Raw genomic sequence first — 26,867 nt, 5'->3', positions numbered from 1 at the left:
CTTTAGTGACTCATGCGGGTGGCCCCAAGTGTGACCACCCACGTGCCCCTTCCTGGGGCCAGCTCTGTAAGGAGGGGGGGATTGTGGGTGAGGCCCAGAATGGGGAGTCAGGTTTCTATTCCTGGCTCTGCCAGGGACCTGCGGGGTGGCACTGGACAAGCTGCTGCCCTTCTCCGTGACATTTCCCCTCCTGCACAACGTGGGTGATAACGCTGACACGCCGCAGAGGCTGAGGGGAGGCTGAATCCATGGGCAGGTGTCAAGCGCTTTGAGATTCTTGGACGGATGTTGCTGCAGAGGGACAAAGTATTGTTGAGGAGCCAGCTCAGAGACCCCACTGGCCATCCCTCATCGGCATTAAACTAGAGCTGGAGCCCGCAGGAGAATCTCTTATCCACGTCCCCCTCTGCTTCCCGGGTGCTTTTGAGCCTGCACCCTGGTTTTTGGTTCTGCAAAGCCCCAGTGTTGCCATCTCATGCCTCTGTCAGACTCGCCTGCAGGCACGTTGCTGGTTCCCTCCCTTCCCCCTCCAGGCTCGGAACGGTGCTGGTGAATCGTCTTCTGCTGGATGAGCCAGTTGTGCACTAAGTGGCATCACCAGACCCTTAGGAAGCACCTAGGAATTAGGGGGGAGGGATAGCTCAGCGGTTTGAGCATTGGCCTGCTAAACCCAGGGTTGTGAGTTCAATCCTTGAGGGGACCATTTAGGGAGCTGGGGAAAAAATCAGTCTGGGGATTGGTCCTGCTTTGAGCAGTGGGTCTTCCAAGCCTGATATTCTATGATCCTATGTTGTAGGAGCAACCTCTGGAGGCTAGAGGAGAGAGAGAACTCTCCCCTGTCTCTGATCAGTCTTGTTTCCTGCTCTCTGAGCAGTGGAAGCATTGCACAGCTCTGTCGCACTACAGTGCCCGGCAGGTACGGGCGCTGAGCTGACAGGCACTTGGCAAAGGCTGCTTCTGCCTCCACCCTGATTTGCGATGGGCTGGCTTAGTCCTGTGTTGTTTCTGGTATATGAGCCACAGCCGGATCCTACCTGGGGCTGGGGGAGAGGAGCTAACAGAGCCCCAGGTAGTTGGGGAAAGGACTCGAAGCTGGCCTTTGCCACCTCACAGCTTTCATCTGCTTGGCTGTCACTGAACATGGAAGGTACGTCCCTGTATAGCGTGCAGCTGCCCTGCGGCATCAGAGGCCCCCAGATCCAATGCGTCTGCCGGGGCTGCAGCACATTTCTGGTAGGCCCAAGCCAACCACACCTGCAGGGTTTGTGCATGTCCCAGGTGTGTGCCATGCCGGTGCCCTGGTGCCAGAGCAGTGCTCCTAGGGAGAGACGTGCTTGTGTGACATCCAACATATTGTTCCCAGGGCCTCGCTGCGGGCCAGCTGGTTCCTGCTTACCCACGGGGGTAGACATCTGTCACCTGTTGATAGGAGATTCCTGTTTCATGGGGGGACCCCCCCAGCCCACACTAGAGTCCATTAAGGAGAGAACGTGATGTAAGAAAATCTCTGCTCCGCCGCAAACTGTAGCAACTAAAGACAGGACAAGGCACTTCTTTGAAATAGATCCTGGCTTAGCTACAGCGGTAACGTGGTGGAGAGAATGGATTCCCACCCCCACAAAGCACACAGCCATCGAAACCCCGGGACCCACTGAAGGGATTGAGCTATTATTATTTGTTTAACAGAAGCACGTCGAGCCCCATTGTGCAAGGTGCTGCATGGACACACAGCAAGAGACAGTCCCTGCTCTAAGGCAGGGGTTCTCCACCTTTTCTCTCTGAGGTCCCCCAACATGCTATAAAAACTCCACGGCCCACTTGTGCCAGAACAACTGTTTTTCTGCATATAAAAGCCAGGGCCAGCATTCAGGGTAGCAAGCAGGGCAATTGCCCAGGGCCCCACGCCACAGGGGCCCCCGAAAGCTTAATTGCTCAGGCTTCGGCATCAGCCACGTGGCAGGACTCGGGGTCCTGGGCTTCAGCCCCATAGGGCAGGGTGTCATCTTTCTGCCCTGGGCCCCAGCAAGTCTAATGCTGGCCCTGCTTGGCGGATTCCCCTGGGCCCCGGACCCCTGGTTGAGAACCACTGCCCTAAAGAGTTTGCAATCTAAACAGACTAGGCAGGCAAAGGCAAACTGATTTGCCCAAGGTCGCACAGTAGATCAGTGTCAGAGCCAAGAGTAGACCCGAGGTCTCCTGAGACCTGATCAGCTGGAACAAGTAGCTTCTTAGGGCAGTTGGTTGAATGCAGACATTCTCTGGGTGCTAGCTGAAGCCCCGAGGAGCTGAATGAGTGAAATGAATTGGTTGCTCTGGCTAAAGGAACTCCTGGCACCGCTTAGATGAATAACTAAGAGCCTGTTCCTGGTCCCATTGAAGTCCACAGCAAACCCCCTACTGAGTGCGTGGCTGCGGGACCGAGCCCTGGCAGAACAATAGCATCAATCTGTGCGAGTGAGCACGTGTAACAAGCCTGCGCAGCGTTCTAGGGCACCCTGATCGGCTTGGCTCTTTCCCAGCTGGAGGGTGCAAAAAAGGGAAAGGTCATGGTGGGGGGTTAGTGTTTTCACAAGCATTTGCACCTAAGTTCAGGCAGATCTTGGCTGACACTAAGGAGGTTAAAAGGGACCTCACCCTGCTTCTAGAAATCCAGTCTCCCTAGTCATCCCCTGTGCAGCAACAATCACGGCTTGTTTATTATCATAACTAACGCAATTTGCTGTCAGTCTAGAGCAGTGAACAGTAAATCCCGACTCCCGGGTTCTAGTCCCGACCCTGCTACTAACCTGCTATGCAGCCTTGGGCAAGTTGCTTCATCTTTCCCTTTCTGTCCAATAGGGCTCATGAAACTCACCTGCCTTTTCGGAAGCTTTATGACTTGCGTGTAAAGTGACCAGAAACCAAGTGTGAAAAATCAGGACGGGGGTGGGGGGTAATAGGAGCCCATATAAAAAAAAGCCCCAAATATCGGGATTGTCCCTGGTCACCCTACTTGCGTGATGAATGTGTAAAGTGCTTTGAGATCCTCTGGTAGAAACGGCTACTGAATATGAGAGGGTGCAATGCGATGGCTCCTAACTGAAGAGTTCCTCTGTGCTCCGCTTTGCCCCATCGTTCGCCTCATGCGCGGAGTGAGACCATGGCGTGTCGCGAAGTGTGGGCCCTCACGTGCCAGGAAGCGGGGAAGCTCAGAGCCACTCCCGGTGTCTGGTTTGCCGTGGCGCTGGTGCAGGACAGCCCGCTCTGTAACCAGGACCAGCGATCAGAGCAGGCAGCCCAGTACCGTGGGGGGTGGGCTTTCACAGCATGCTGGGCGGGAGACTCAGCCTGCTATGAATTTCACAGCTGCGTCCAGGAACAGAGCCAGGCTATGGATCTGTTTCCTAAATTGCCTTGCCAGTGTCCAGGCTGCCAGTCCAGATCTCTTCAGCCCTGGCTTTCCCCTGGAGCGGGCCTCTGCGGCCATGCCAGTGGCCTGCTCACGCTGGCGCCGGGGCGGGAAATGCCAGGGAGCCGATGCAGGCTGACACGCTTGGCTGTGGATCCTGGCTGGGTTAGCTAAGTGGTTTCGCTGGAAGGGCTGGTCATTCCGCCGCCCCTTGCAGATGGCTCTTGTGGGGTATTTCTTGTTAGCTACAGACACCGAGAGACCAAAGCGCCATCCCCGGGAGATCAGTGCTGTCCCCTGGAACCCATGGGCTGGGGAAGTGACTTTGGGGGGGATTTGTGTCTTGCCAAGTGGTCTGCACAATGAGCCACGGGGACTCCCTGCCTTCCCCCGGCACATGGGGGGCTGTCCCATACCACGCACACCAGTGCAGGTGCTCACAGGCTTCGTTATAGGGCCGGCCACATCTTAACCCAGAGAGTGTCTCCTTGACGCCTCCCCACCTCTCGCCTGGCCCCCAGTTCCCTGATCCCCTCTCCACCCGGCCTCCTGCCCCGGCCTCCCACCTTCCCTCCTTTCCATAGTCACCTACCTCTGGGGCAGCGTCAGCAAGCGCTGACATGGCAAGTAACAGGCGGGACGTGCCTGACGTATTTTTAGCTTCCTTGACTGCGGCGTAGTGGCTGGAAAGAGGAAGGAACCCGTGCCGTGAGGTCAGCTGGCTCCGCGCCCCCATTGTCCACTGCCCACAAGGGCAGAACATCTGCTCTCGAGCTTTGTCCAGGCTGGTTTCCAGGGTCTCCCCGCCGCCTGCCTGCTAGTCGCTGTCACCGCTCTAACCTGCGATGAAACAGCCTCCGAGGCAGTGTGGGTGAGAGCCACTGACTGGCCGGCTGGGATACTGATCCCCCGACATCTGACTCTGGCGTCATGGGTGTTTGCCTGAAAGGGTTGGGAGAGCGAGGGGGTGTTTTGGCATCAAACCCTCCCCACCCCCCGGGCTCTCGGGGGATGTTTTATTCATGGTGAGTTGGCGCTTGCACCTGTTGGAAACTCCCATGGGAGAGGGGCTGGGGGGGAGCTGCTGACTGTTTCTCGCTCCCTCTCCCAGGGAAGCCGGCAGCGTTTGCAGAACGCAGGCCGTGAGGATGCGAAGTGGAGAGAGGATTGAGAACAGAGCAGGGAATTTGGTTTCTTGAACGGATTCTTTTTGTGGCACAGAGATGCTGGGGGGAGTGCGGGGGGTCTAGTTCCAGACAAGCACAGAGCAAGGGAAGGGGGTCTCTTGCTCCGTCCTTTGGTGTCATGCTGTGAGCACCTGGAGTGTGTCAGGATTCACACGTGTGTGTGTGTGTGTGTGTGGGGGGGTGTAATTAAAACACTTTGTCCTTCCATCCAAAGATCTCAACGCACCCTGTAAACATCAATGAACTGAGTCCTGCAACCAGCAAGCCCCCCCCTCCCTGAGCTCCATCCCTATTATCCCGTCACAGCTGGGGAAACTGAGGCACTGATCATCAGAGGTGCTGAGCACCCACCGCCCATTGACTTCGGCTGAAGCGGTGGGTGCGTGTGTCTTCTGGAAATCAGGCCCTAAGGGATTTGCCCCAGCTCACGTAGCAAATCCGTGGGAGAGCCCAGGAGTCCTGACTCGTGTTCCCATGAGCAGCACTGCCTCCCTGGTAGGGACTGAGGCTTCAAATGTCGCTGGCCTGCCTTCCAACCGCTGTGCGTGGGCTGTCAATCTCTTTGGGACAGGCGAACGGGCTCCTCCCACACCGAGAACCCCTGTTTAGCTGCTGTCTAGCCCTATAGGCACCTAAATTCCTACTGTCCTCAGGAAACTACACTAGTTCTCTAGAACTGCAGAGAAGGTAAATGACTTGCTACTGCACCCAGTTGTGTCTGTTTTCCTTTAGTCCAAGGGGTAGATGTTCCATGGACCATGTGCTGGGTAATAACATGAGAGGAATCCACGCTTGGAAAACAAAATTGGCTATTTATTAGGAGAACTAATTACAGAGATGTTGCAACTGCAGCCAGCATTCCAGCCATGTGCACACAGACTGGCTCCCTGGTGCGTCTTCCGTCTGGCAGCCCATGCTCCTCCTTCATAAGACCCATACAGGTTGTGAGAGCAGAGACCTGAGTTGTTCGAGCTGCAGATCCTGGGTTCTAGTCCTGGCTCTGGTGTGATTCATCTAACAATTGTGTCTGCATGCCTGGATTCATTACATGCCTGTTCACAGTGCAACCTTTTTGCCTTGTACAAAGTTGAGCATATACATAATAAAGAACAATAATTCAGAAACCAGAGCCTCCTGCTGCAAACAGTCTCCCAGTTGTTAAAATGTTGGTGTCCACCCTTCACAGCCAGTGTCTCAGCAGCCATGCAGATTCCTAGACCAAGCAGTGCTGCTGTCAATCACTGGGAAATAAGCTGCCGTTGGTAAAGCACCTGGGTGTGCATTGTTCTTAATTCTTCTTTCTTTCCGAGAGACTTTGGGCATCTGAGAAGGGGTTGTCACTAGGGAAATACGGGCTGTTCTGGAGTCTGTCCAAGCCTGCCTAAAAGCAACACGCTGTGAGGTTTGAAAGCGGCCATTATCCTTGTCCGTAGTTTCCTTGCTTGTCACAGCCTCTGCACTTCCAAGTTCCTCTGCAGGCCGGAAGCGAGACAATCTCAAACAGGCTGTTTCTGTAGCATTTTCTGCCCTAGGCACAGGGGGCAGCTCTGGACATCTCACAAGAGAGGCTGTTTCAAACCCCGCGTTGCAGATTCCAGAGGAGAGTTTGGCTGTACGGCTGGGAGGAAGGCAGGTGTGATGGCTAACAGGTTTGGCAGAATGTGATTTTTATTTTGGTATACTTTTGACGGATAACGTCAATGTTTATTTTTAAGCTTTTTTAAAATTACTTTTATTGATTTTAAATTTTCATGGTTGCAGAAAATTCTGCCGGAGTGGCCAGGCGATATTTAATGACAGACGAGATTCAAAGAGTTTGAGCTTTATAACTGTTAAAACACAAATACGCAACATCGCATGTCAAAATATACAATGTAAATCAAACCGACTGAGTTCTCAAGAAGTATTTGTCTTACGTTGCCTAGCTGGGCATTTTTGATAACGATGGATGGAAATATTTGTTCCTCACTTTGTGGCTGCACGGTGAAATTAACGTTTACTGACATTTACTGATAAAAGTCTCATCCTTCCAAGCCACATTTGGGAGAGGGAGCCATGACCGTGGGTTCGATTCCCAGCTCTGCCCCACGACACACACCTGTCAGGGATGGTCTAGGACAGGGGCTCTCAACCTTTCCAGACAACTGCACCCCTTTCAGGAGGCTGATTTGTCTGGCCTACCCCCAAGTTTCACCTCACTTAAAAACTGCTTGCTTACAAAAAACAGACAGAAAAATACAAAAGTGTCACAGCACATCATTACTGAACAATTGCTGACTTTCTCTTTTTTACCATAGGATTATAAAATAAATCAATTGGAATATAAATATTGTACTTACATTGCAGTGTATAGTATATGGAGCAGTATATACAAGTCACTGTCTGTATGAAATTTTAGTTTGTACTGACTTCGCTCGTGCTCTTTATGTAGCCTGCTGTAAAACTAGGCAAAGCTCTAGATGAGTTGATGTACCCATGGAAGACCTCTGTGTATCCCCAGGGGTATGTGTATCCCTGATTGAGAACCACTGGTCTAGGTTTACTTAATCCTGCCTCTGTGTGTGGGGGGGTTGAACTAGATGACCTCTTGAGGTCCCTTCCAGCCCTACATTTCTATGATTCTATGCAATCATGTCACTGCTCAGTGCCTCAGTTTCCCCATCTGTGAATTGGGGATAATGCCTACCTCACAAGGGTGCTATAAAGAACAGCTGTAAGCACACTGAGGTCCTCAGAGGAAGGGGACGACGATGTTCTTTTGAAGGTAGTTTTTTGGCGGTTGGCAGTGATATTTCTAGGTGCTGATGTCACTCAAGAGGCCCACGAGGCGCCCTTGCGTTGCAACGCTGCAGCAGAACGTGGTGATGTCTTAATTCTATGGCCAAGCCTCCTTGCATCCACTGCGTCGTTCTGCACCAGTGCAGGCCCAACAGGAGTTCATCCCCTTGGACGTTCCTAGTGAGGCGGTGACCTCATGTGCCCCTTAGGAAACCCTCCCTGAGAACAGCAGCAACAAATCCCACTGGTTGCAGAGCCATCTTTCATTGACTATTCCTGGCTGGTCTTTTAGCCCAGTGTTTTGCAATTGCAGCGCCTGGCCTCCCAAGGGGAGGGGGGCACCGTGGCGGCGCCAGGTGGCTGGTGCTGGAGGGTTTCAATCTGTCAGGCCAGCGAAATGGATCCAGGGCCCAAAGACTGGTTTGCACGCGCCTTTCCTTGGTGGGGGTGGGCGGGGAGCTGGCCACGCTATGCAACGGCTCAGGAATTCCCAGAATGAGCTCTCCTTGTTTTGCTTTCCCATTCCAAGCACAAGTAGCCAGTGAGTCAATGACTGGAGTGGCCTGGTCTGGTTCCAGTGAGCAGGGAATGAGTTTGACAAAGGGTCTGCCCATCTGGCTCTTGTTACTGGGAGGTTGGAAGGTCAAATAGATGGAATGTGACCTTATATGGAACTCTGGAGTCTCTAATAACTAAACCGCCAGGCTCTTCCGCTAACCGGCCACGCCTGGGGGACAGTCACCCCTGTGCAGAGGGCCTGCACAAAGCACTCTTGTGATTTTCTTGCGAGTCTCGCCATAGTTGGTGTAAAAAAGCTCCTGCTCCAGGAGGCACGTGATTAGGTGAGCATCTCAGTGTTCATTTTAAGAAAAAAAAGTAAGGGTCTGGCTGTCAGGCTTGCAGAGAGGTGCCTGAACATGTGACCCGAGTGCACCCTGGAGACTGAGTGCACCCAGAAGCATAAAAAGAACCCCAAAGGTATTATTTTAAAAACCCAACAAATCTCATGATCTTTAAGCCAAGCTCGTGAGTTTTTGGAGCCCGATTCGTGTTCTGTCAATGCTTGTGGTGAATAGTGCTGGCTCCATTGAACGATGCAAAGAGGGAACTGGTGTCTGGGCCTTGGTCTCGGCCTCTGTGTGGGGGTGAATCTCACCCATCGACTTTTGAAGTGACTACCAGGGAAGCCTGGGAAATCTGCCTTGTGAAACTAAAGGTACCGGGAGCCGCAGCTTGGCTTGGGGCTTTGCACCTCTCCAGGGCATTTCCAGAGCAGCTTCCATCCCATGATTGCAACGTGTTTCCCCAACATTAATGAAGACTTACAACACACCGCGAAACAGGTTCTCTTGTAGCACCCGGCTAGTGAGTGTCGTCTACTGGGTGGAAGTAGAACTTTTCCGCTATGTGCCATAAGCCTTGTACTGCTACAAGCTGATGAGGATTCTTGTTTAGTCCAACCATCAGGGGCCTGGACTTACAGAGCAGGCGGACTGAATTTTATTCCTGCAATCCCTGTGGAGTTTTAAGTGGCCGTAGCATGCAGAGAAATTCCTTGAGAGCTATCAGTGTATTATTATATGCACGATGCAAAGGGGGAAACTGAGGCATGGAGAAGCTAAGTGGCTTGCCCAAGTCCACACGGCATGTCAATGTGCGGTGAGGTACAGAACCCAGCCGTTCCGACACCCCACCCCCTGCTCTCAACACTAGCCAGACAATCCCAGGAGCCAGTCCCATTTCCCAGCCCTATCAATGGGAGCCATTCAGAGAGGCACTGCGGGAGCCAGAGTTTTAACAAGACTGACGTATTACGCGGGCGGTTATAATCAGCTTTAATGTACTGGAAGGTCAAGGTACAGGAGAGTTTCTAGCTCCCGTACAAAGACCCTTGACCCGGTTGGGAGAAACTGGCATCGTAATTGGACAGCCCACTCCCTTGCAGAGATCATTAACAATCCCCTCCCCCCCCCCCCCCAGTAAAACGTTCCAGACAGAGACTTTTGATTACACCCCACAGGGAGTTGACAGTGCTCTGCCCAACGGGATGGACCGCGAACCCTCTCGCCTGGAGCTAGACTTGGCACCGTGACGGACCCCCTTCCAGGTGCAGCCAGCGCCAGGAAGGGAGACAGGGGCTTGTCAGTCAGTGAGCCCATTGTGGGCAAACCCCGCTGGCTGGGTCTCTGCTATGGCTGTTGGAAACCCAAATAAACTTTCCGCGTAGGATTCTCGTGCGTCAGGCTGTGAAATCCGAACAGCCTGGCCCCCAAGCGCAGAGGGAGAGTCTTTGCGTGGGGGGGCCTGGGGCGTAGATCTTTACTCGGAGGCTTTGACTCCGAAAGGCGCCCAATGAGCGAGAGAGAGAGGAGAGCCCATGGTAGGTGTGCAGGGGATGTATTTGTCTGCGGGAATCCCACGTGCTGGGACAGCTGTGCGCCAGGTTTCCGTCAATCTGGAAGTTTTCTGGATGTGCTGGATGCAATTGCAGAGCCCGATCCTGCTTTCAGCTCCCCTGGTCTCCGGTAGGCGGGGAGGGTACTCGGCATCCAGAGGGATCGAGCCCTTCTTTTGGACAGGGGCTTCCAGAGTCAGGGAATTAAATAATGCAAGTTATGGCCAAAATGTCACAAGTGCGGGAGAGAGCAAGGGCAGGTCGACACTTCAAACGCTGCATGGGTGCAGCGGCACGGCTGTAGCGCTTAGGTGGGAGGGGAAAGCTCGTGGTGTATTTAATCCATCTCCAGGAGAGGCAGTAGCTCTGTTGATGGGGGAAGCTCTCCCACCAACATAGCGCTGTCTACCCCGGGGGGTTAAGGTCAGTTGCTCTACGTTGCTTGGGAGTGTGGGTTTTTTTACACCCGAGCGACAGTTTTACTGACCTAGGTCTGTAGTGTAGACCTGGCCAGAGAGAGAGTATCTAACAGCTGCAGGCAAGGGAGAAAGAAGGAGTTTTAGCTGAGCTGGGACAGGGAAAAAGATCCAAGGAGGCTGTGCCAAGGCGCAGGTTTGCGGAGGAGAAGGCTGTTGCACCAGCCATGGTGAGATTGCAGGGAGACGCACAGGGGAGGCTGGGGCCAGACAAGCAGATGCAGTGAGAGGAGCAGAGGGAGATTCGGTGAGAGACAGAGACCAGGTAAAAATGTACCGGCAATTGCTGACCTGGTTGCTAAGGCTGCATGTGGAAATGGGGCGTTTCCCTGGGCAAGTAGCTATGTAGCTGTCTGACTGCAGGGGGCGATGCCTGCTGTGCTCATGCGCTTACTGCAGTCGTGGCAGCTAGGCGTGCAGTTGCACAAACGCTTTTGCACAAGGCCCTGCGCTCTGAAAATCCAGCTCTATAAGACAATAACATGGACCCTCCCATAAGCTGTATGGCACTTTTCTGATCCTAGATGCCCTTTAAGGGTATTTTTTTTGTGGCAGACCCTTATTCTAAGCCCTACCTGTGATTGCATCATTACCAATAAATCTGTGGCCGAGCCTGTTGGCTGATGGCAAGCGGAGACTCAAAGCATAAAACTTAGAGATGGGGAAGACCGATTAGGACATCGTCTTACCTACCTTGTCAACTGCACCCAGCACGGGTCTCCATCAAAGCGATGGATTCCTCCTCTGATTGAGTCAGTCCGAGGGAAGAGGCTCCCTCCACTTGAAGGGGATGGATCGAAAGGCCTAGGAGCGCTACTGGGACCCTTCAATAGATGGAAGAAAAGAAAAGCCTGTAATATACATCTGCGGGGTCTAGGATTCCCTAACACGTGCTGCACTCTGACCGCTGACATTGAGCTCTCCCGGCCACCTCGGAAGGGGCATTATTTTATGGACTAGCCAGGCTCTCTATCTGAGATCCCTAGGTGCTATAAACCTCCCACCAAGCCCTCCCTTCTTTCCCACCTGCGCCTGCTTCCCTGCTATCGCCTCTCCCACTCTACATCCTGTCACTTCCTTGTCCCAAGGAGCTCCCCCCCGCACTGTGCCTGCTCCCCTGGAGCAGCCTTCACAGGGAAATTGACCAGCTTTGGTGAGTTTCACTTAGCACCTTCGGTTGGCCTATGCTAGCAGCAAAGAGAGAGGTGTCTGGGCTGGCCAGCTTCACTGGGCGTTTGTACAGCACCGGGGGACCTTGATCTTGGTTGGCGCCTCTGCTGTGATGTTCGTAATAATCACTGAGTTTCCCTTTGTAAGTTAATACATTGCAAAGCACATCTGCCTCCCCCCTCCCCCCCTCAAAACTTCACATTCATTTTGCCTGCCCGGTTCTAGAGGGAGCTGTACTATTCAATCTTCTCTGCAGAGTGAAGTTCATTGGATAATACTGAGTTCCTCTTTGAAAATAGCGCAGCAGGAGGAATTTCAAAACTCTGGGACTGTGGATTATTTGTGGAGCAAGGACTGTGACTTCCTCTGCGTTTGGAACGTGCCTGGCACATTTTAGACACTACTGAGATCAATAATGGATGATAATAATAATGCAGAACATTAATAGCTCCAGAGACAGAGGCTCTAGGCCCAAACAGAGACCTTGGGTCACATTTTCAAAAGCGCTCAAGTGACTTAGGAGCCCAAGCCCCATTTTCAGAAGTGACTTAGGCACTTAAGAGCTTAAATCCCATTGACTTTCAAGAAGAGTTAGGATCCTAAGTGTCAATTTTGAAGATGGGGCTTATGATCCTAAATCACATAGCTACTTTGGGAAATGTCACCCCTTGTTACAAGCCCTCCCAGTGACATATGGGCAGCAGCCTGCAGCTCTTAACAGTCTCCGAGGGGGTTGAATGCATCCAGAACATGGGCTGTAGGTGAGTGGCAGTGTGGTCCAATGGGTAGGGCACTGGACATGGTCCCACGGGTCCTGGGCTTAGGGTGACCAGACGTCCCGATAAAATCGGGAGTGTCCTGATTTTGAGGAGTTTGTCCCATGTCCCGACCAGAGTACGGTCAGGACGCCATTTGTCCCGATATTTTGTTTCCTGGTCTTTGGCGGCAATTCAGCGGAGAGTCCTTCAGTCGCGGACGGTCTTCGGCGGTATTTCGGCGGCGGGTGCTTCTGTCTTTGGCGGTAAGGTTTATTACCCGCCTCCGAAATACCGCCGAAGACCGTCCGCGACTGAAGGGCTCTCCGCCGAATTGCCGCCGAACTCCCGGACGAGTGAGTGTAAAAAAAAAAAAAAAAAAAAAGCCTCCCCCTGCGGCGGTCCCGATATTTTCCCCTTAACATCTGGTCACCCTACCTGGGCTCTATTTCCAGCTCATTCTGCTCCTCCTCCCACCCTTTGTCTATTGCAGTGTATTGCTCTTCAGCGTGGGGACTGTTTCTAACTCTGTGTACGTGCAGCGCCTGACACAACGGGGCGCTGATCTGAGGCGGGGCCGTTGTGTGACAATATAATGCTGCTCCTAGTAAGTTCCCTACATGACTCTCTCTCCTCTGCTTGATTCCAGGCACAGCGCTGGCGTAACGAAAACTACGAGAGGCCCGTGGACCTGGAAGGGTCAGGGGATGACGACCCCTTTGCGGATGATGAAAGTGACGACCTCTACTCGGGGTCTGGCTCAGGATGTAAGTATAGAGTAAAGGCCCCTAGGGGAGGGGATCAGATAAGAGCTCCCTGGCTGAATCCTGGGAGCTCTGCCGTTGCCTTCAGTGCTCGGCCTATGAGGTGACTAGAGCATCAAGAGTGTCCTTCGTTCGGCTCCAGAGAAGAGAGTAAATTACAGCTCACCCATCCCCGTAGGCAGGTGCCCTCTCCCAGCCCCCAAGGCGAGGTTCCCCTGCTGACAGCAGCTCTTGGGAGTTCTGTGCCTGGCCTTCGCAAACAGGTCCTGCGGCGTTTGCAGGGTGCTGGCACGTGTCAGTGTTACATGGGGCTCATTGCCTTTGTGAGGCGTCAGGGTGTCTGGAGTGGCTCACGGCCGTGGGTACCAGCCGCAGGGCCGGCTGTTAGAAACCACAGCACAAACCCCAGACTGGCTGTGAGCTCCCAAGTGTCAAGTGTGAACTCCTCATGCCCTATAACAGCCTGACCCTGGAGTCACAGACAGTCCCCTTGGGCACTCTGATCTATCTTGCCACGCAGGCAAGCCTGCCTTTGTGATAGATGGTCCCTTACCCCCAAAATCACAATATTCAGCTTACTCCCAGTCCCAAAGGGCCAGGCACTTACCACAGGTCAATTGCACCTCAGATCTCAAACCAAAGACAACGTTTGTAGCCAATCCTATGAGAAACTAGCGAAAGGTTTATTGACTAACAGAAAGAAATGAGAGTTATTTACAAGGTTAAAACAGGGAAACATTCACACACAAATGAGGTTCTAAAAGCTCATCAAAGCTTGTCTAATAAGCAAGCTCTGTTTGTCCCTTAGGGCTAACCCAGGGATCTTTTGCTTATGCTTAGACATTCTTGCCCCTCAGAGTCCAAGCAGCGTAAGATGCAGTTCCTTCCCATCAGGAATTTTTATTCCCTTCCCCCAGAGTCCACGCTGATGGGATGAGCCCACTCACACGCCTCATCTCCACGGGGTGGGGTGAGCCATCAACCAAGTCTTTTCTCCTCTGACTCATTTGGTTCCCATGGGCCTTCTTGTGGGCAAGACCTGACACCTTCTCTGTAAACTAGTATTTCACACTCGGTAACGCTTCTCTCCTGGCTGAGGGGTTTCTGGTTTCAGGGCAAACATTTTTATAGTTCTAAAGCAAACACTTAAATATTACCTTAGAGCCTGGGATACCGATCTGATCAGTGAGATTAATGCAGATAGCAACTTCTAAGCATTTCTTAAAGTCCAAACACTAGGCACATCTCTAAAAGCTAATCCCTGTTTTAGCAATACTAACACACAGGTGGGCCGAACTGGTGGCCCGCTCTGCATTTGGCAGTGTTCAGCGGGGCCTACGGGCCTTGGCACAAGCTGGCACCTGGTCTGCCAGCGTCACAGTGTGCACCCTTCTCCTCTCTATAGCTGGCACACAGATCCCCTTAACTACTGCTGTAGGGCAGTCAGCCCCAAGCCCTGGGCATGCTGGACACCCCGATCCCAGTTCTGGGGCTCGTGACTTCTCGGGGAAATCCCTGGTTGCTTCTCACAGGGCCGTGACTCTGCCCGGGCAGCAGCACGTTCACAGCCTCGCTTTTGCCTCCGTTGTAGATTTTGAGCAGGAGTCTGGGATCGAGACGGCGGTGAGGCTCCGCACGGACACGCTCCCCACCACCCCGGCCGTGCTGCCCGTCACATCCGTGCAGCCCGTGGCAACTCCCTTTGAAATGCTGCCTGCAGAGGAAACCACCCCTGAGCAGGCGACCAGCGTCCTGTACATCCCCAGGGTGACAGAGGCACCGGCAATTCCCAGCTGGAAAGCAACTACCACCAGTGCCACGGCCAGTGACACCCCGCTACCCGCAACGGCAGCTGCTGCCGCCAGCCCCACCGCTCCCACTGCCAAGCCAACAACCGTCCGGAGGATCCTGCCTCCCTTCGTCACGACGACGGCCACAACGCGGGCCACCACCCTGGAAATGCCGACCGCAGCTGTGACGGAAGCCAGCACGGTCACGGAGGCTGCCACGTCCCGGCTCCTCACCCCCAGCACTGCCAGGCCCAGAGCCGGCCCAAAGTCGAGCACCTCCAGGACCGTGGTCATCACAGAGAAAAGCACTGTCTTGCTGCCGCCGGCTGCTACCTTGGCCCCCACGGACGCACCCCAGGTATGGGACGAGGGCATATCTACCCCGGGTCACTGAAGGGGTGAAACCCTCTGCCCCGCCTCCAGGCTTGAGAGCCCAGGCTCTGGCCTGAGCTGCAGCATCACAGCAATGTCCACACAGCTCTGAGCACTGCGCAAGCGAGAGGGTGGGGGAGGGTGAAAGCTCGGGTCTACATAGGAATGGAGGAACGGCCAGACTGGGTCAGACCAAAGGTTCATCTAGCCCAGTATCCTGTCTTCTGACAGTGGCCAATGCCAGGTGTCCCAGAGGGAATGAACAGAACAGGGAATCAAGTCATCCATCCCCTGTCGCCCATTCCCAGCTTCTGGCAAACAGAGGCTAGGGACACCATCCCTGCCCATCCTGGCTAACAGCCATTGATAGACCTACCCTCCATGAATTCTTTTTTTCTGAGTCATTTCCTGCCAGACAGAGGAGGGCACACCAGAGGGAGCTCCAAGAAGAGCAACAAAAACAACCGGGGAGGTGTAAGGATCAGAACGTAGGACGCGAAAGCCCCCTGAGTGGAGATAGGCTAAGCAACGGCCTCGGAGGGGATGGGGGGGCGTAGCGCTCCGTGGGTATCTGGTTGTGCAGGAAATGAGGAGGGGGAGAACGGGTTAGGACAGCACAGGAGGGTACAGCTGGCCAATGGGGTGGGACCGTGCAGCACAGATCGGTAAGCGGGTGACTTCCTGAGACAGATCCGCTGCATAGTGTCCTCACTGCTCGAGTCCTTTGAATCACACCCCTAGTTAGACTGGTCCAATTTTCAAGTGTAGACTCCGTCCGTGCTCCGTGCTAGTGACATGCTGGAAGGCGGCACGTGGCCCTTTGCTGGACATAATGCCCGAAGCCATGTCACTTGCAGCCAGCAGGGTGGTCAGGACAAGGGGTTCCAGCCCAGAGCTCTGATCACAAATCCAAGGGGACCTTGTGGGGAAATGGGGGGGTGGGGACCTGGTCTACACACACTGTTTGCACTGGTATAACTCTGTTGGGTAGGGGATGATTACTGACATAGCTACATTGGTACAACCCAGGTATGGCCACAGGTGTGTGAGGCTAGGTCTACACTACAGCGGGGGTCCGACCTAAGATACGCAACTTCAGCTACGTGAATACCGTAGCTGAAGTTGCGTATTTTAGGTCGGCTTACCTAGCGGTGAGGACGCGGGAAAGTCGACCGCTACCGCGCTGCCGCCGCCTCCGCTGCCGCCTCCTGCCGAGGTGGATTTCCGGAGTCGACGGCAGAGCGATCAGGGATCGATTTTACCACGTCTTCACTAGATGCGGTAAGTCGATCCCCGATAAACCGATTGCTACCCGCCGGATCGGCGGGTAGTGAAGACAAAGCCTCAGTATAGTGGTGCCTTATGGAGGTATAGCTTCTGGCTGTCAGAGGTTTAGGGACACCCAGAGGAGTGGTGACCATCTTGGCTATTGATGGACCTGTCCTCCAGGAACTTATCTAATTCTTTTTCATATCCAGTTATACTTTTGGCCTTCACAACATCCCCTCGCAATGAGTTCCACAGGCTGATTGTGCGTTGTGTGAGGAAGTACTTCCTTATGTTTGTTTTAAACCTGCTGCCTATTAACTTCTTTGGGTCATTGTGTTATGTGAAGGGGTAAATTAACACTTCCTTATTCACTTTCTCCACACCAGTCAGGATTTTATAGACCTCGATCATATCCCCCCACCCCATAGCTGTCTCCTTCGGAACCTGAACAGTCTTTTTAACCTCTCCTCATATGGAAGCTGTTCCATACTCCAAAATCAGCTTTGTTGCCCTTCTCTGTACTTTTTCCAATTCTAATTAGGGCTGTCAAGCGATTAAAAAAATTAATCGCGATTAATCATGTGATTAAAAAAGTTAAACCATAATAAAATACCATTTATTTAAATATTTTTGGATGTTTCCCACATTTTCAAATACACTGATTTCAATTACAACACTGAATACAAAGTGTAGCGTGCTCACTTTATATTTATTTTTTATTACAAATATTTTCACTGTAAAAAACCAAAGAAACAGTATTTTTCAATTCACCTAATACAAGTACTGTAGTGCAATGTCTTTATCATGAAAGTTGAACTTACAAATGTAGAATTATGTACAAAAAAACCTGCATTAAAAAATAAAACAATGTAAAACTTAAGAGTCTACAAGTCCACTCAGTCCTACTTCAGCCAATCGTTCAGACAAGCAAGTTTGGTTACAATTTGCAGGAGATAATGCTGCCTGCTTCTTGTATACGTAACCTGAAAGTGAGACCAGACGATCGCATTCACTGTTGTAGCTGGCGTCACAAGTTATTTATGTGCCAGATGCGCTAAAGATTCATATGTCCCTTCATGCTTCAAGCACCATTCCAGAGGACATGCGCCCATGCTGATGACAGGTTCTGCTCGATAACAGTCCAAAGCAGAGCAAACCAACGCATGTTCATTTTCATCCTCTGAGTCAGAGGCCACCAGCAGAAGGTTGATTTTCTTTTTTGGTGGTTCGGGTTCTGTAGTTTCTGCATCTGAGAATTGCTCTTTTAAGACTTCTGAAAGCATGCTCCACACCTTGGCCCTCTCAGATTTTGGACAGCCTTCACATTCTTAAATCTTGGGTCAAGTGCTGTAGCTATCTTTAGAAATCTCACATTGGTACCTTCTTTGCGTTTTGTCAAATCTGCTGTGAAAGTGTTCTCAAAATGAACAAGTACATAAAAGGTTGTTACAAGGAGGAGGGAGAAAATTTTTTCTTCTTAACCACTGAGGATAGGACAAGAAGCAATGGACTTAAATTGCAGCAAGGGAGGTTTAGGTTGCACGCCAGGAAAAACTTCCTAACTGTCAGGGTGGTTAAGCAGTGGAATAAATTGTCTAGGGAGGTTGTGGAATCTCCATCATTGGAGGTTTTTAAGAGCAGGTTAGACAAACACCTGTCAGGGATGGTCTAGATAATTCTTAGTCCTGCCATGAGTGCAGGGGACTGGACTGGATGACCTCTAGAGGTCCCTTCCAGTCCTATGATTGTATGATTCTATGTACTGGGTCATCATCTGACACTGCTATAACATGAAGCATATGGCAGAATGCAGGTAAAACAGAGCAGGGGACATACAATTCTCCCCCAAGGAGTTCAGTCACAAATTTAATTAACACATTATTTTTTTAACGAGCATCATCAGCATGGAAGCATGTCCTCTGGAACGGTGGCCGAAGCATGAAAGGGCATATGAATGTTTAGCATATCTGGCACGTAAATACCTTGCAATGCCAGCTACAAAAGTGCCATGAGAACACCTGTTCTCATTTTCAGGTGATATTGTAAATAAGAAGCAGGCAGCATTATCTCCCGTAAATGTAAACAAACTTGTTTGTCTGAGTGATTGGCTCAACAAGAAGTAGGACTGAGTGGACTTGTAGGCTCTAAAGTTTTACATTGTTTTGTTTTTGAGTGCAGTTATGTAACAAAAAAAATCTACATTTGTAAGTTACACTTTCACAATAAAGAGATTGCACTACAGTACTTGTATGAGGTGAATTGAAAAATACTATTTCTTTTCTTTATCTTTTTATAGTGCAAGTATTTGTAATAAAAAATAATATCAAGTGCACACTGTACACTTTGTATTCTGTGTTGTAATTGAAATCAATATATTTGAAAATGTAGAAAAACATCCAAAATATTTAATAAATTTCAATTGGTATTCTATTATTTAACAGTACAATTAATTGCGATTAATTTTTTTAATTGCTTTAATTTTTTTGAGTTAATTCCGTGAGTTAACTGTGATTAATCAACGGCCCTAATTCTAATAGATCTTTTTTGAGATGGGGCGACCAGAACTGCATGCGGTGTTCAAGATGTGGGCGTACCATGCATTTGTATAGAGGCATTATGATTTTTACTTTCTTATTATCTATCCCTTTCCTAATGGTTCCTAACCTTCTGTTCGCTTTTTTGACCGCCGCTGCACATTAAGTGGATGTTTTCAGGGAACTATCTACAATGACTCCAAGATCTCTTTCTTGAGTGGTCACAGCTAATTTAGACCCCATCATTTTGTATGTGTAGTTGGGATTATGTTTTCCAATATGAATTACTTTGCATTTATCAACATTGAATTTCATCTGCTATTTTGTTGCCCAGCCACCCAGTTTTGGGAGATCCTTTTGTAGCTCTTCGCAGTCTGCTTTGGACTTAACTATCTTGAGTAACTGGACAAAACACAGTGCTATTTCCTGATGTATCAGTGTCCATTGGACAAACTCTCCAGAGTGGCAGCCTTATATTATTACTTATGTTCTGGTAGCTCCTAAAGGCCCCAGCTGAGATCAGGGCCCCATCCCGCTAGGCACTGTCCAGACACACTGAGGGATATCTACACTGCAGCCGGGAGCTAGCCGTAAACTGCCCATGAACTTTGTCAGAGAGGGACCTCCCCAGATGCTCAGACGTGTGATATACGGGAAATACAGCCGCAAATGAGCTCTGTACTTGAGCTCAGGTTTTACAGCAGCCCATAAACAGCCGAGGGAAACCACGACAGTGCTGCAGCAAGTGTGAATGGGGGCCCCCAATAAATGGCTCCACACCTCGATGCAGCGCGTATGGAGCGCGACCTGCGGAGCTCACAGCCCCAGCAGGACGCTGAGGCGTGACTGCGGCCCCTGGCTCAAAGCTAGCCCCAGCAGCGATAGCAGTGAAGAGGCAGCAGAATGGGACGCGGCCCCTTGACTATGTACCCGAGGCCCTGGGCAGGAGGGGCTAGCCCAGGTAGCCAGCCGTGCTGCGGTGGCTTTGCAGCTGTTGTTACTTGAGCTAGCTGGATCAAACCTAGCTCAGGTATGTCTACACCTAGTGCAGTCACACTCCCCATGGCAGTGTAGACACACTCTTAGTGAGGACTGCTCTCTGCCCCAAAGAGCTTACAATCTAACAAGACAAAGAGTGGGAGGGTGACCAGAGGCACCAAGAAATGATGTGACTTGCCCCCAGGTCTCCTGGGCTCCTAGCCACATGCCCTGTCTGCTAGACGATGCTGCTCCCCATGCAAAGGGATGGAAATATCCATGTCCCTGCACAGCTCCAGCATGGGTCTCATGTGGTTTGCAGGTGGCGATGGATGCGTTTCCCTGCATCTTTTACAAGTTCCTCATGCCGTCTCCTGCTCCCTCCCTGGCCAGTCAGAGCCCCACTGCTCTGCAGTTATGCATTTGTGTAGCATTTCCTGCCCCTTGGGTCGCGCAGGCAGTGGGTTTAATCCGCTGATCTCTCGGATCCAAAGGCCTGAAGCGTCTGTTTGAAGGAAGCAGTGACTGAGACGCGGAGTTACTTGTCTAAATGAGTTCCCCTTTCTCTGTGTCGCTCCGGGCTCCCTGGGAGCTGCCCTGTAGCTGAGGGATGTTGGGGTCAGGTGTGCGACAGGGTGTTGGGGCCACAACGCCATCCCCAGCAAAGTCGAGCTTGTGACTCCAGGTCATCTGCCAGTACCTCCGGGGCCAGGCTCTAAGAGTGGCTGAAGGGAGACAGGGAAGAGGCCCCTTGGCTCCCCTCGGGGCAGAGCACAGGATTGGACCCAGGCTGGGGAGCTCTCCGGTGCCCTCAAACTCTTGAATTTTGTTGTGACAGACGCTAGCCCGTGAGGACAGACCCTCCTGACGATGACTGTTCGTTGGGCTCACTCAGCCCCGCAGTTCTCAGGACCCTGCCCCCAGCACAAGGGCAGAATCAGGGGCACTTACTGACCCCACCAGGAGTGGATCCAAAACCACACCTGCCTCTCTGCCTTTGGAGCCTGTCTCTGCAGGCTCTGGAGCGTGTGAAGTCCAAGGGCCAAACCCACTGCTGGAGCTGAGCAAATCATGGACTTCTCAGTTCAGTGGCCTAAACCAAAAAATCATTTTGAGTAGAAAGAAACATTTTTTTTCCATTTCATTCGATTTGAAATTTACGTTTATTTTATTTTTTGTTTTTTCCATTTCCTCTGTGGGTGTTCCCCCCCCTTCCCCTTGTGTTGTTGTTGGTTTGTTTTTAAATAGAACTAGCTCACTTTTGAAACAAACCGTTTTCTCATGCACCAGCTGTGGCAGGCAGCAGAGAAGACGCAGTTTGCCCCAGGCCCTGCGCCATGCATGCAGAGGGGAGGAGGTGACCCGAGTAATAAATAGAGCCAGTCTGAATTATAAACTGCAACATTTTCCCACTAGAAAATGCAGTTTTATCAAAAATGGGGAAAAAAAGCAAGAAAATGGCATTTTCAACAACATTTTTGGATGGGAAATTCCAGACAGAAACAAAACCTTTTGTTACATTTGGTCGCAAATTGAAAATTTTGCTTTCGTGTTTGAAAAATGTTCAAAATGTTGAAATTCCGATGTTGGGATTTTCCCCGACACATGGCTAGAGGTATTCCCCACCCCTCCCCTTTTTAGACACCGCAGCTTTTCAAACGTCTCCAGTTTTGAATGAGTTTCAGCGCAGGAACGTTTCAGCATTTTCCCCCCCTTTTGCCACTCAATTGCTCTTGCAAGTTGGAGAAGTTGTGAAAAATTACAGGGGGCAACAAGAAATAAAATAAGAAACCCAAGACCGAAATCATTGTGTTGTACTCAATGGCAACAAGGAAAAAATTGGAGTGTTTCAGAAAAATATTTTGTGAAAAATGGCTCGATTTCAAACCCCCGTGAAATGGAAACAATTTTGGATCTTTTTGCACCAAATTGTCTTTCCGTTTTTCGATCAGCTCTCGGCCAGAAAGTCAAGCGATGATAAATGCTAGTGCTCCGGAGAAGCTGGGATCCAAGATTTCAGTTTGGTCCATTATGAAGACAAGCTGTTTGCAAGGTTCAGGTCCAGATCAAGGCTGGGATTCTGAGCAGCTCTAAACCGCTTGGGGGTATGGAGGAGGGGAGGAGGCGAGGTTTGGGTCAGGCTAATCTGGTTTTAAAGGCTGGGTGCTTATTGTTGTAAGCCAAGATAGAATCCTAGAACTGGAGGGACCTCAAGTCCAGTCCTCTGCACTCAAGACAGGACTAAGTATTATCTAGACCATCCCTGACAGATGTTAGAATCATAAAATATCAGGGTTGGAAGGGACCTCAGATCCCTAAGTGGCCCCCTCAAGGATTGAATTCACAACCCTGGGTTTCAGCAGGCCAATGCTCAAACCACTGAGCTATCCCTCCCCCAACCTGTTCTTAAAAATCCCCAAAGATGGGGATGTCTAATGCTCCTTGTGATCTGGCAGGACATTTCAAGGAAGCTGTAAGATGGGCTGGACTGACCCCAGCCCGCCCGACTCACCTGCCCCCAGGTGGTGCCACACTGCAATAGTTGCCTCAGGTCCCAAAGTCTCTCTCTCTGCATCGGGCAGGGGCGGGAATGGAGCTGGGGAGAGCTGGCAGGGGAAAGGCAGAGTGAAGCTCAAAGCCGTTCCTCCTCACGGTTTGTCCTCCAAGCCTTTGGATGACTGACTCTCCTCCTCCATCTCGTTCCCTTCCTCAGACCGAGCCGCTGGACGTGACCGTGTCCACGGCCCTCGACAACGAGCTGGAGGTTCCTGTCAGCGGAGGACCCAGCGGGGACTTCGAAATCCGTGAGGAGGAAGACGTGACTCAGACGGAGCTCAATAACGAAGTGATCGCCGCGGTTACCCCGGCAGCAGGGCTGGGGCTGGGGAAGAATGCAGAGCCCGGCCTCATAGACAATACAATAGACTCTGGGAACTCGGCTGCCCAGCTCCCCCAGAAAAACATCCTGGAGAGGAAAGAAGTGCTAATAGGTGAGGCCTGACGCTCTGGTGCTGACGGGGAGTTCGAAACCTCTGCAAAAGGCCCTAGTGACCCCTCACCACCCTGAACTCCATGCAGTTGACTGGGAGGCGGGTAGGGGCAGAAAGGGAGGTAGGCAAATAAAAAGGCCCCCAATTTATTATTGTTAAATCTCTCGGGGGGGTTCATTGGTGATTTTTGGATGCCTGCGGTCAGCAGTGCTGTTGGTGGCCAGGAGACCCCGTTGTCCTGCTCACTGACCGGCTCTTTCCTTTGCTCTCCGTTGCAGCTGTCATCGTGGGCGGCGTGGTCGGGGCGCTCTTTGCTGCCTTTCTGGTCATGCTGCTCATCTACCGGATGAAGAAGAAGGACGAAGGGAGCTACACACTAGAGGAGCCAAAGCAGGCGAACGTCACATACCAAAAGCCCGACAAGCAGGAGGAGTTCTATGCATAAAAAGAGCCCAGAGTGCCTCTCTCTCAGTTTCACTCAATTTCTGGTTCAACTTCCCTCTGCCCCCACCCTCCCCCATCCAATCTCTCTCTTGCGCTCTCTTTCTGATGGGACTGTGAGTTGAACGAACAAACAAACAAACACTATAATAAAAAGAAAAAAAAAATCTTCAGTTTAAAAATATACAAATAAAGTGTCACCGATTTAACACGAATACCGTAACCTTTCTCCAGCGGACACAGCTTTTGCAGGGGACAGCAAGTGTGAGGAGCGAACGGGCAGCCAACTTTCAGTGCCTATGCGAACACTCCTCAGACGAGAGCATGCTTGGGTGGTCATTTTCCTGATGATGGCTGGAGTTTCCTGGGTTTACCAAACAACACGACTGACTCTGAGCTCTGAACACCTGTTACCAGAATTGGGGTAGGGGTGGGAGTTTGGGGAGAGGGAGGGGTTTCTTTCTTTTTGTGGGGTTGGGGGTTTGGTTTCTTACTGGGAATCGCTGCTCCATGGCTCTATTCGGAAAGAGGATGCGACTGTCAAATACAATGTCAAGCCTTGAAAAAGCACAATGAGATGAAACAGCGAATGCTGCGGTTTGCTCTCGGAATGAAAAATGGCCAGTGGGCTAGAGGGGAGCTTTTAGATCACCTCCTCAGAGAGTTCACATAGCTGCAGGGAGCCCCATTTTGCAGTTGTGTGGGGCTCCCTTCCTCACATCGCTTCACTTCATTGCATTGCTGTGCACAGCCAGAGACCTTAAGTGTATAGAAACCATGTTTTGTGGGCTGGCAAGGGGCTTGGTTGAAAGGGACCTTGCTTTTGCTGGGTTTTCACTGTGACGAATAAAACTCAGCTAGCGCAGTATTCCCGCTCTTTGCAAACAACCAACGCTGATGGTTTTAAGGGAAACAGGATAATGGGGGCAGGGGCGATTGACAAGAACAACAACAAAAGGCTATAAGAGGTCTTCTGTGTTCCTTTGAATATGATAATATTTCACAGACCTCATCAAGCCGCGCTTTGCAGCCGTTCTCCTCAGATGTTGTTTGGTGATAGCTCATGTCAAATTGCAGATACCCCAGGAAATTAAGAAAATAAAGGAGACAACGGTAGGTATTCAAGGGTCACTGTCAGGTCAGCTTAGCTCCATGATGTATCATTTATTAAATCCAAGATTGATATGTTTCCATTATTTCTTTTAGTTTTTATTTTTAAAACTCCGGTCTAAACTTTACAGCTAGGACCTGATTGACTTCCAATGGGCTTTGGATTAGCTTTGCATGGGAGCCCAAAAGGGAAACCAACTAGAAGCAACCATCAAACTGACTAATGTGTTTTGAATCATCTGAGGTGCATTTAAGATGGAAAGGCCATAAGTGGCACGAGGGACTGGGCCCTTAGGGTGGAACATTCAGTGAGAAAGTTGAATTGGCCGGCTTTAATAATCAAAAGGGCTGTTCATGATACAGTTAAGGAAACTGTGTTTTTAAAAAGATGATTTGGATCTGGACCATGTTCCTTTGAGGCCCTGACTTTGCTATTGTATTTAATTAAAAATAATAAAAAAAAGCAGTCAACATCCTTATGTCACCTATAGTCACCTTCTAGTCTGACTCTTTGAACCCTTCCAATGGCTGACTCGTGAGTGGAGGTTTATCAGTATACTAGTGGCTATGGGCTAATGTGAGCATTTAGCTCAGGCAGAATAGACACAGGCATTTACATGCTGATGTGCTTGGGTCAATCCCCACAAATAACCAACCCGAAGCTGTTGTGACCCATGGAACTCTCTCGTGGATCCGTGCGGGCACACGTAATTGGGAACAGGATATGCCCTGCGAGGGACCTTGGGGACTTGTCTTAGTGGGCCGCGCCGGGGACGATCTGCTCATGGAGCCAGAAAAAGTTTCAGCATATCCCAGAGAACAAAGCGACTCTGGCATGTGGATGGGAGAGAAGAATTGTGGCCAAAGCAAACATCCGGTGATACCAGCTGGTATCTGGTGAAAGGCACAAGAATGACACCCCGGGCTTGGTTCTGATGTCACACCAGTGTAACTCCACTGATGTCAGCAGAGTTATTCCTGATTGATCCCGGTGTAACTGACAGCAGAATGAGGCTGTCAGTCATATGAAAAGGCCCCTCCAGGGCTGCCAGGAGGTGAGAGCCAAATGTTTCAAGGTTTAGTGCAAATCTGGATGGAGGTTTTTTCCCCCCACCAGCTTTAGGCTGAGATTTTTCAAAACGGTCTTTGATTTTGAGTGTCTTTATTTCTAGGTACTGTATTGAGACCTTAAAGGGGGCTAATTCTCCGGGGTGGATTCTGAAAATCAAGCCCCTTAAAGGTGTCTCAATTTGGGCACCCCAAAGACTGAGGCAACCAAAAATCATTAGTCCCCTTTGAAAAACAAGGTCCTAAGCTTTTGAGAATATATTAAAACCTCCAAGCGTTATCTTTTAAATTTTGCTTTTCTCAGCTTCCTCATTAATCTGCTCCATTCTATTTTTTCCCTTAATAGTCTGAAGTACTGTAATACAACTTTTTTTTTTTTTTAATCCACGTTAGACCTCTCAGCTGGTATTAAGTTGTAATCCCGATACTTAAATCTTTTACAGGTTCGGAAGGGAGTAACGATCTCAAAATGTGAGTGTTAGAGCAGGCTGAAAAATCCTTCTTTGCCTTCTCTTAAAAGGATTTAAAGTACAAAAAGACAAAAATATTGTTAATTAAAACACTGATCAGAGTTGACCAATGTCTTAATTTATTGTCCAGTAGCTGCTGCTACCACTCGCTTTCTGTGTCTCTCTTGGACTGGAAAGCAGATGTGATCTCAAGGAGATATTTATCTTGGTTTGTAGCACACCTTTTCTTATAAAAAAATTTAAAATCAGTCACCAATAGGCCCTTCCAACCGTCTCAGCTATCCAGAAGTGAAAGGGTAGATGTAAGAATCAACAGCTAGGAATAATCATTCCAGATGTGTTTGATGTTTTCTCTTCTGTGCATGGGCTGGGGGACTGGAAGTAGCTATACCATGAATGTGGCTTCCTGTATCTTCATTTGTTGGAGGAAATCATCCAAGAGCTGTCAATAATCAAATGCTGCAAGGATTTGATCCACGGCCCATCAGAATCATAGGAAAGACTCCTCTTGATTTCAGTGGGGTTAGGATTGTGGGACCCAATTGGAAGTCAATGGGAGCTGGAGGATTAACTCCGTTGGGTGCTTTTGAAAATCCTACTATCAACACATGAAGAAATATGAGTTTCCCCAGGGGGTTTGGTGGGACTCCGGGTGTGAGCCTTGATCAAAGGGAGGGGAGGGTGGAAAGCAGGTGGTTTTCCCCAGCTGTTGATCCGGTAATGAAACAGGAAATGCATTATGAAAATCAACTCGCGGTAGGTACCATGTAAGGCAGCATCTTACCACACTCTGGGCTTGTGTGGCTAGGGGACATGGTGCAAATCTTTGGTTACCTTCTCTGCTTCCCTTTCCTACCTGTTTCAAATGCTGATTGGTTTATAGGGCCTAATTCAGTGATGTGCTGAGTGCCCTCAGCTCCAATGGGCTCGTA

The 26,867-nt window shown here is 50.6% G+C and overlaps 1 protein-coding gene across 1 annotated transcript; it reads left to right on the top strand.

Moving 5' to 3' along the window:
• The first annotated feature begins 3,139 nt into the window (after positions 1–3,139).
• On the top strand, positions 3,140–23,291 carry SDC3 (syndecan 3). Its single transcript, XM_065421898.1, has 7 exons — positions 3,140–3,284; positions 7,311–7,373; positions 10,624–10,646; positions 12,799–12,916; positions 14,505–15,061; positions 22,570–22,846; positions 23,125–23,291. Exons 1-7 carry the CDS (start codon positions 3,140–3,142, stop codon positions 23,289–23,291), a joined length of 1,350 nt encoding a protein of 449 aa, XP_065277970.1.
• Positions 23,292–26,867: the final 3,576 nt, after the last annotated feature.

Source organism: Emys orbicularis, chromosome 23 (assembly GCF_028017835.1).
Source record: "Emys orbicularis isolate rEmyOrb1 chromosome 23, rEmyOrb1.hap1, whole genome shotgun sequence".
NCBI classification, from domain to species: Eukaryota; Metazoa; Chordata; order Testudines; family Emydidae; genus Emys; species Emys orbicularis.
The sequence above is the reverse complement of the archived record's forward strand: the minus strand, read 5'-3'. Positions and strand labels throughout refer to the sequence as shown.

Coding starts and splice junctions, on each gene's coding strand:
- SDC3 (XM_065421898.1), top strand. CDS start 3,140: ATGGCGTGTCGCGAAGTGTGGGCCCTCACGTGCCAGGAAGCGGGGAAG. Junction 7,374..10,623: donor GTTGGCAGTGATATTTCTAG/GTGCTGATGTCA, acceptor CGCTTACTGCAG/TCGTGGCAGCTAGGCGTGCA. Junction 10,647..12,798: donor TGGCAGCTAGGCGTGCAGTT/GCACAAACGCTT, acceptor GCTTGATTCCAG/GCACAGCGCTGGCGTAACGA.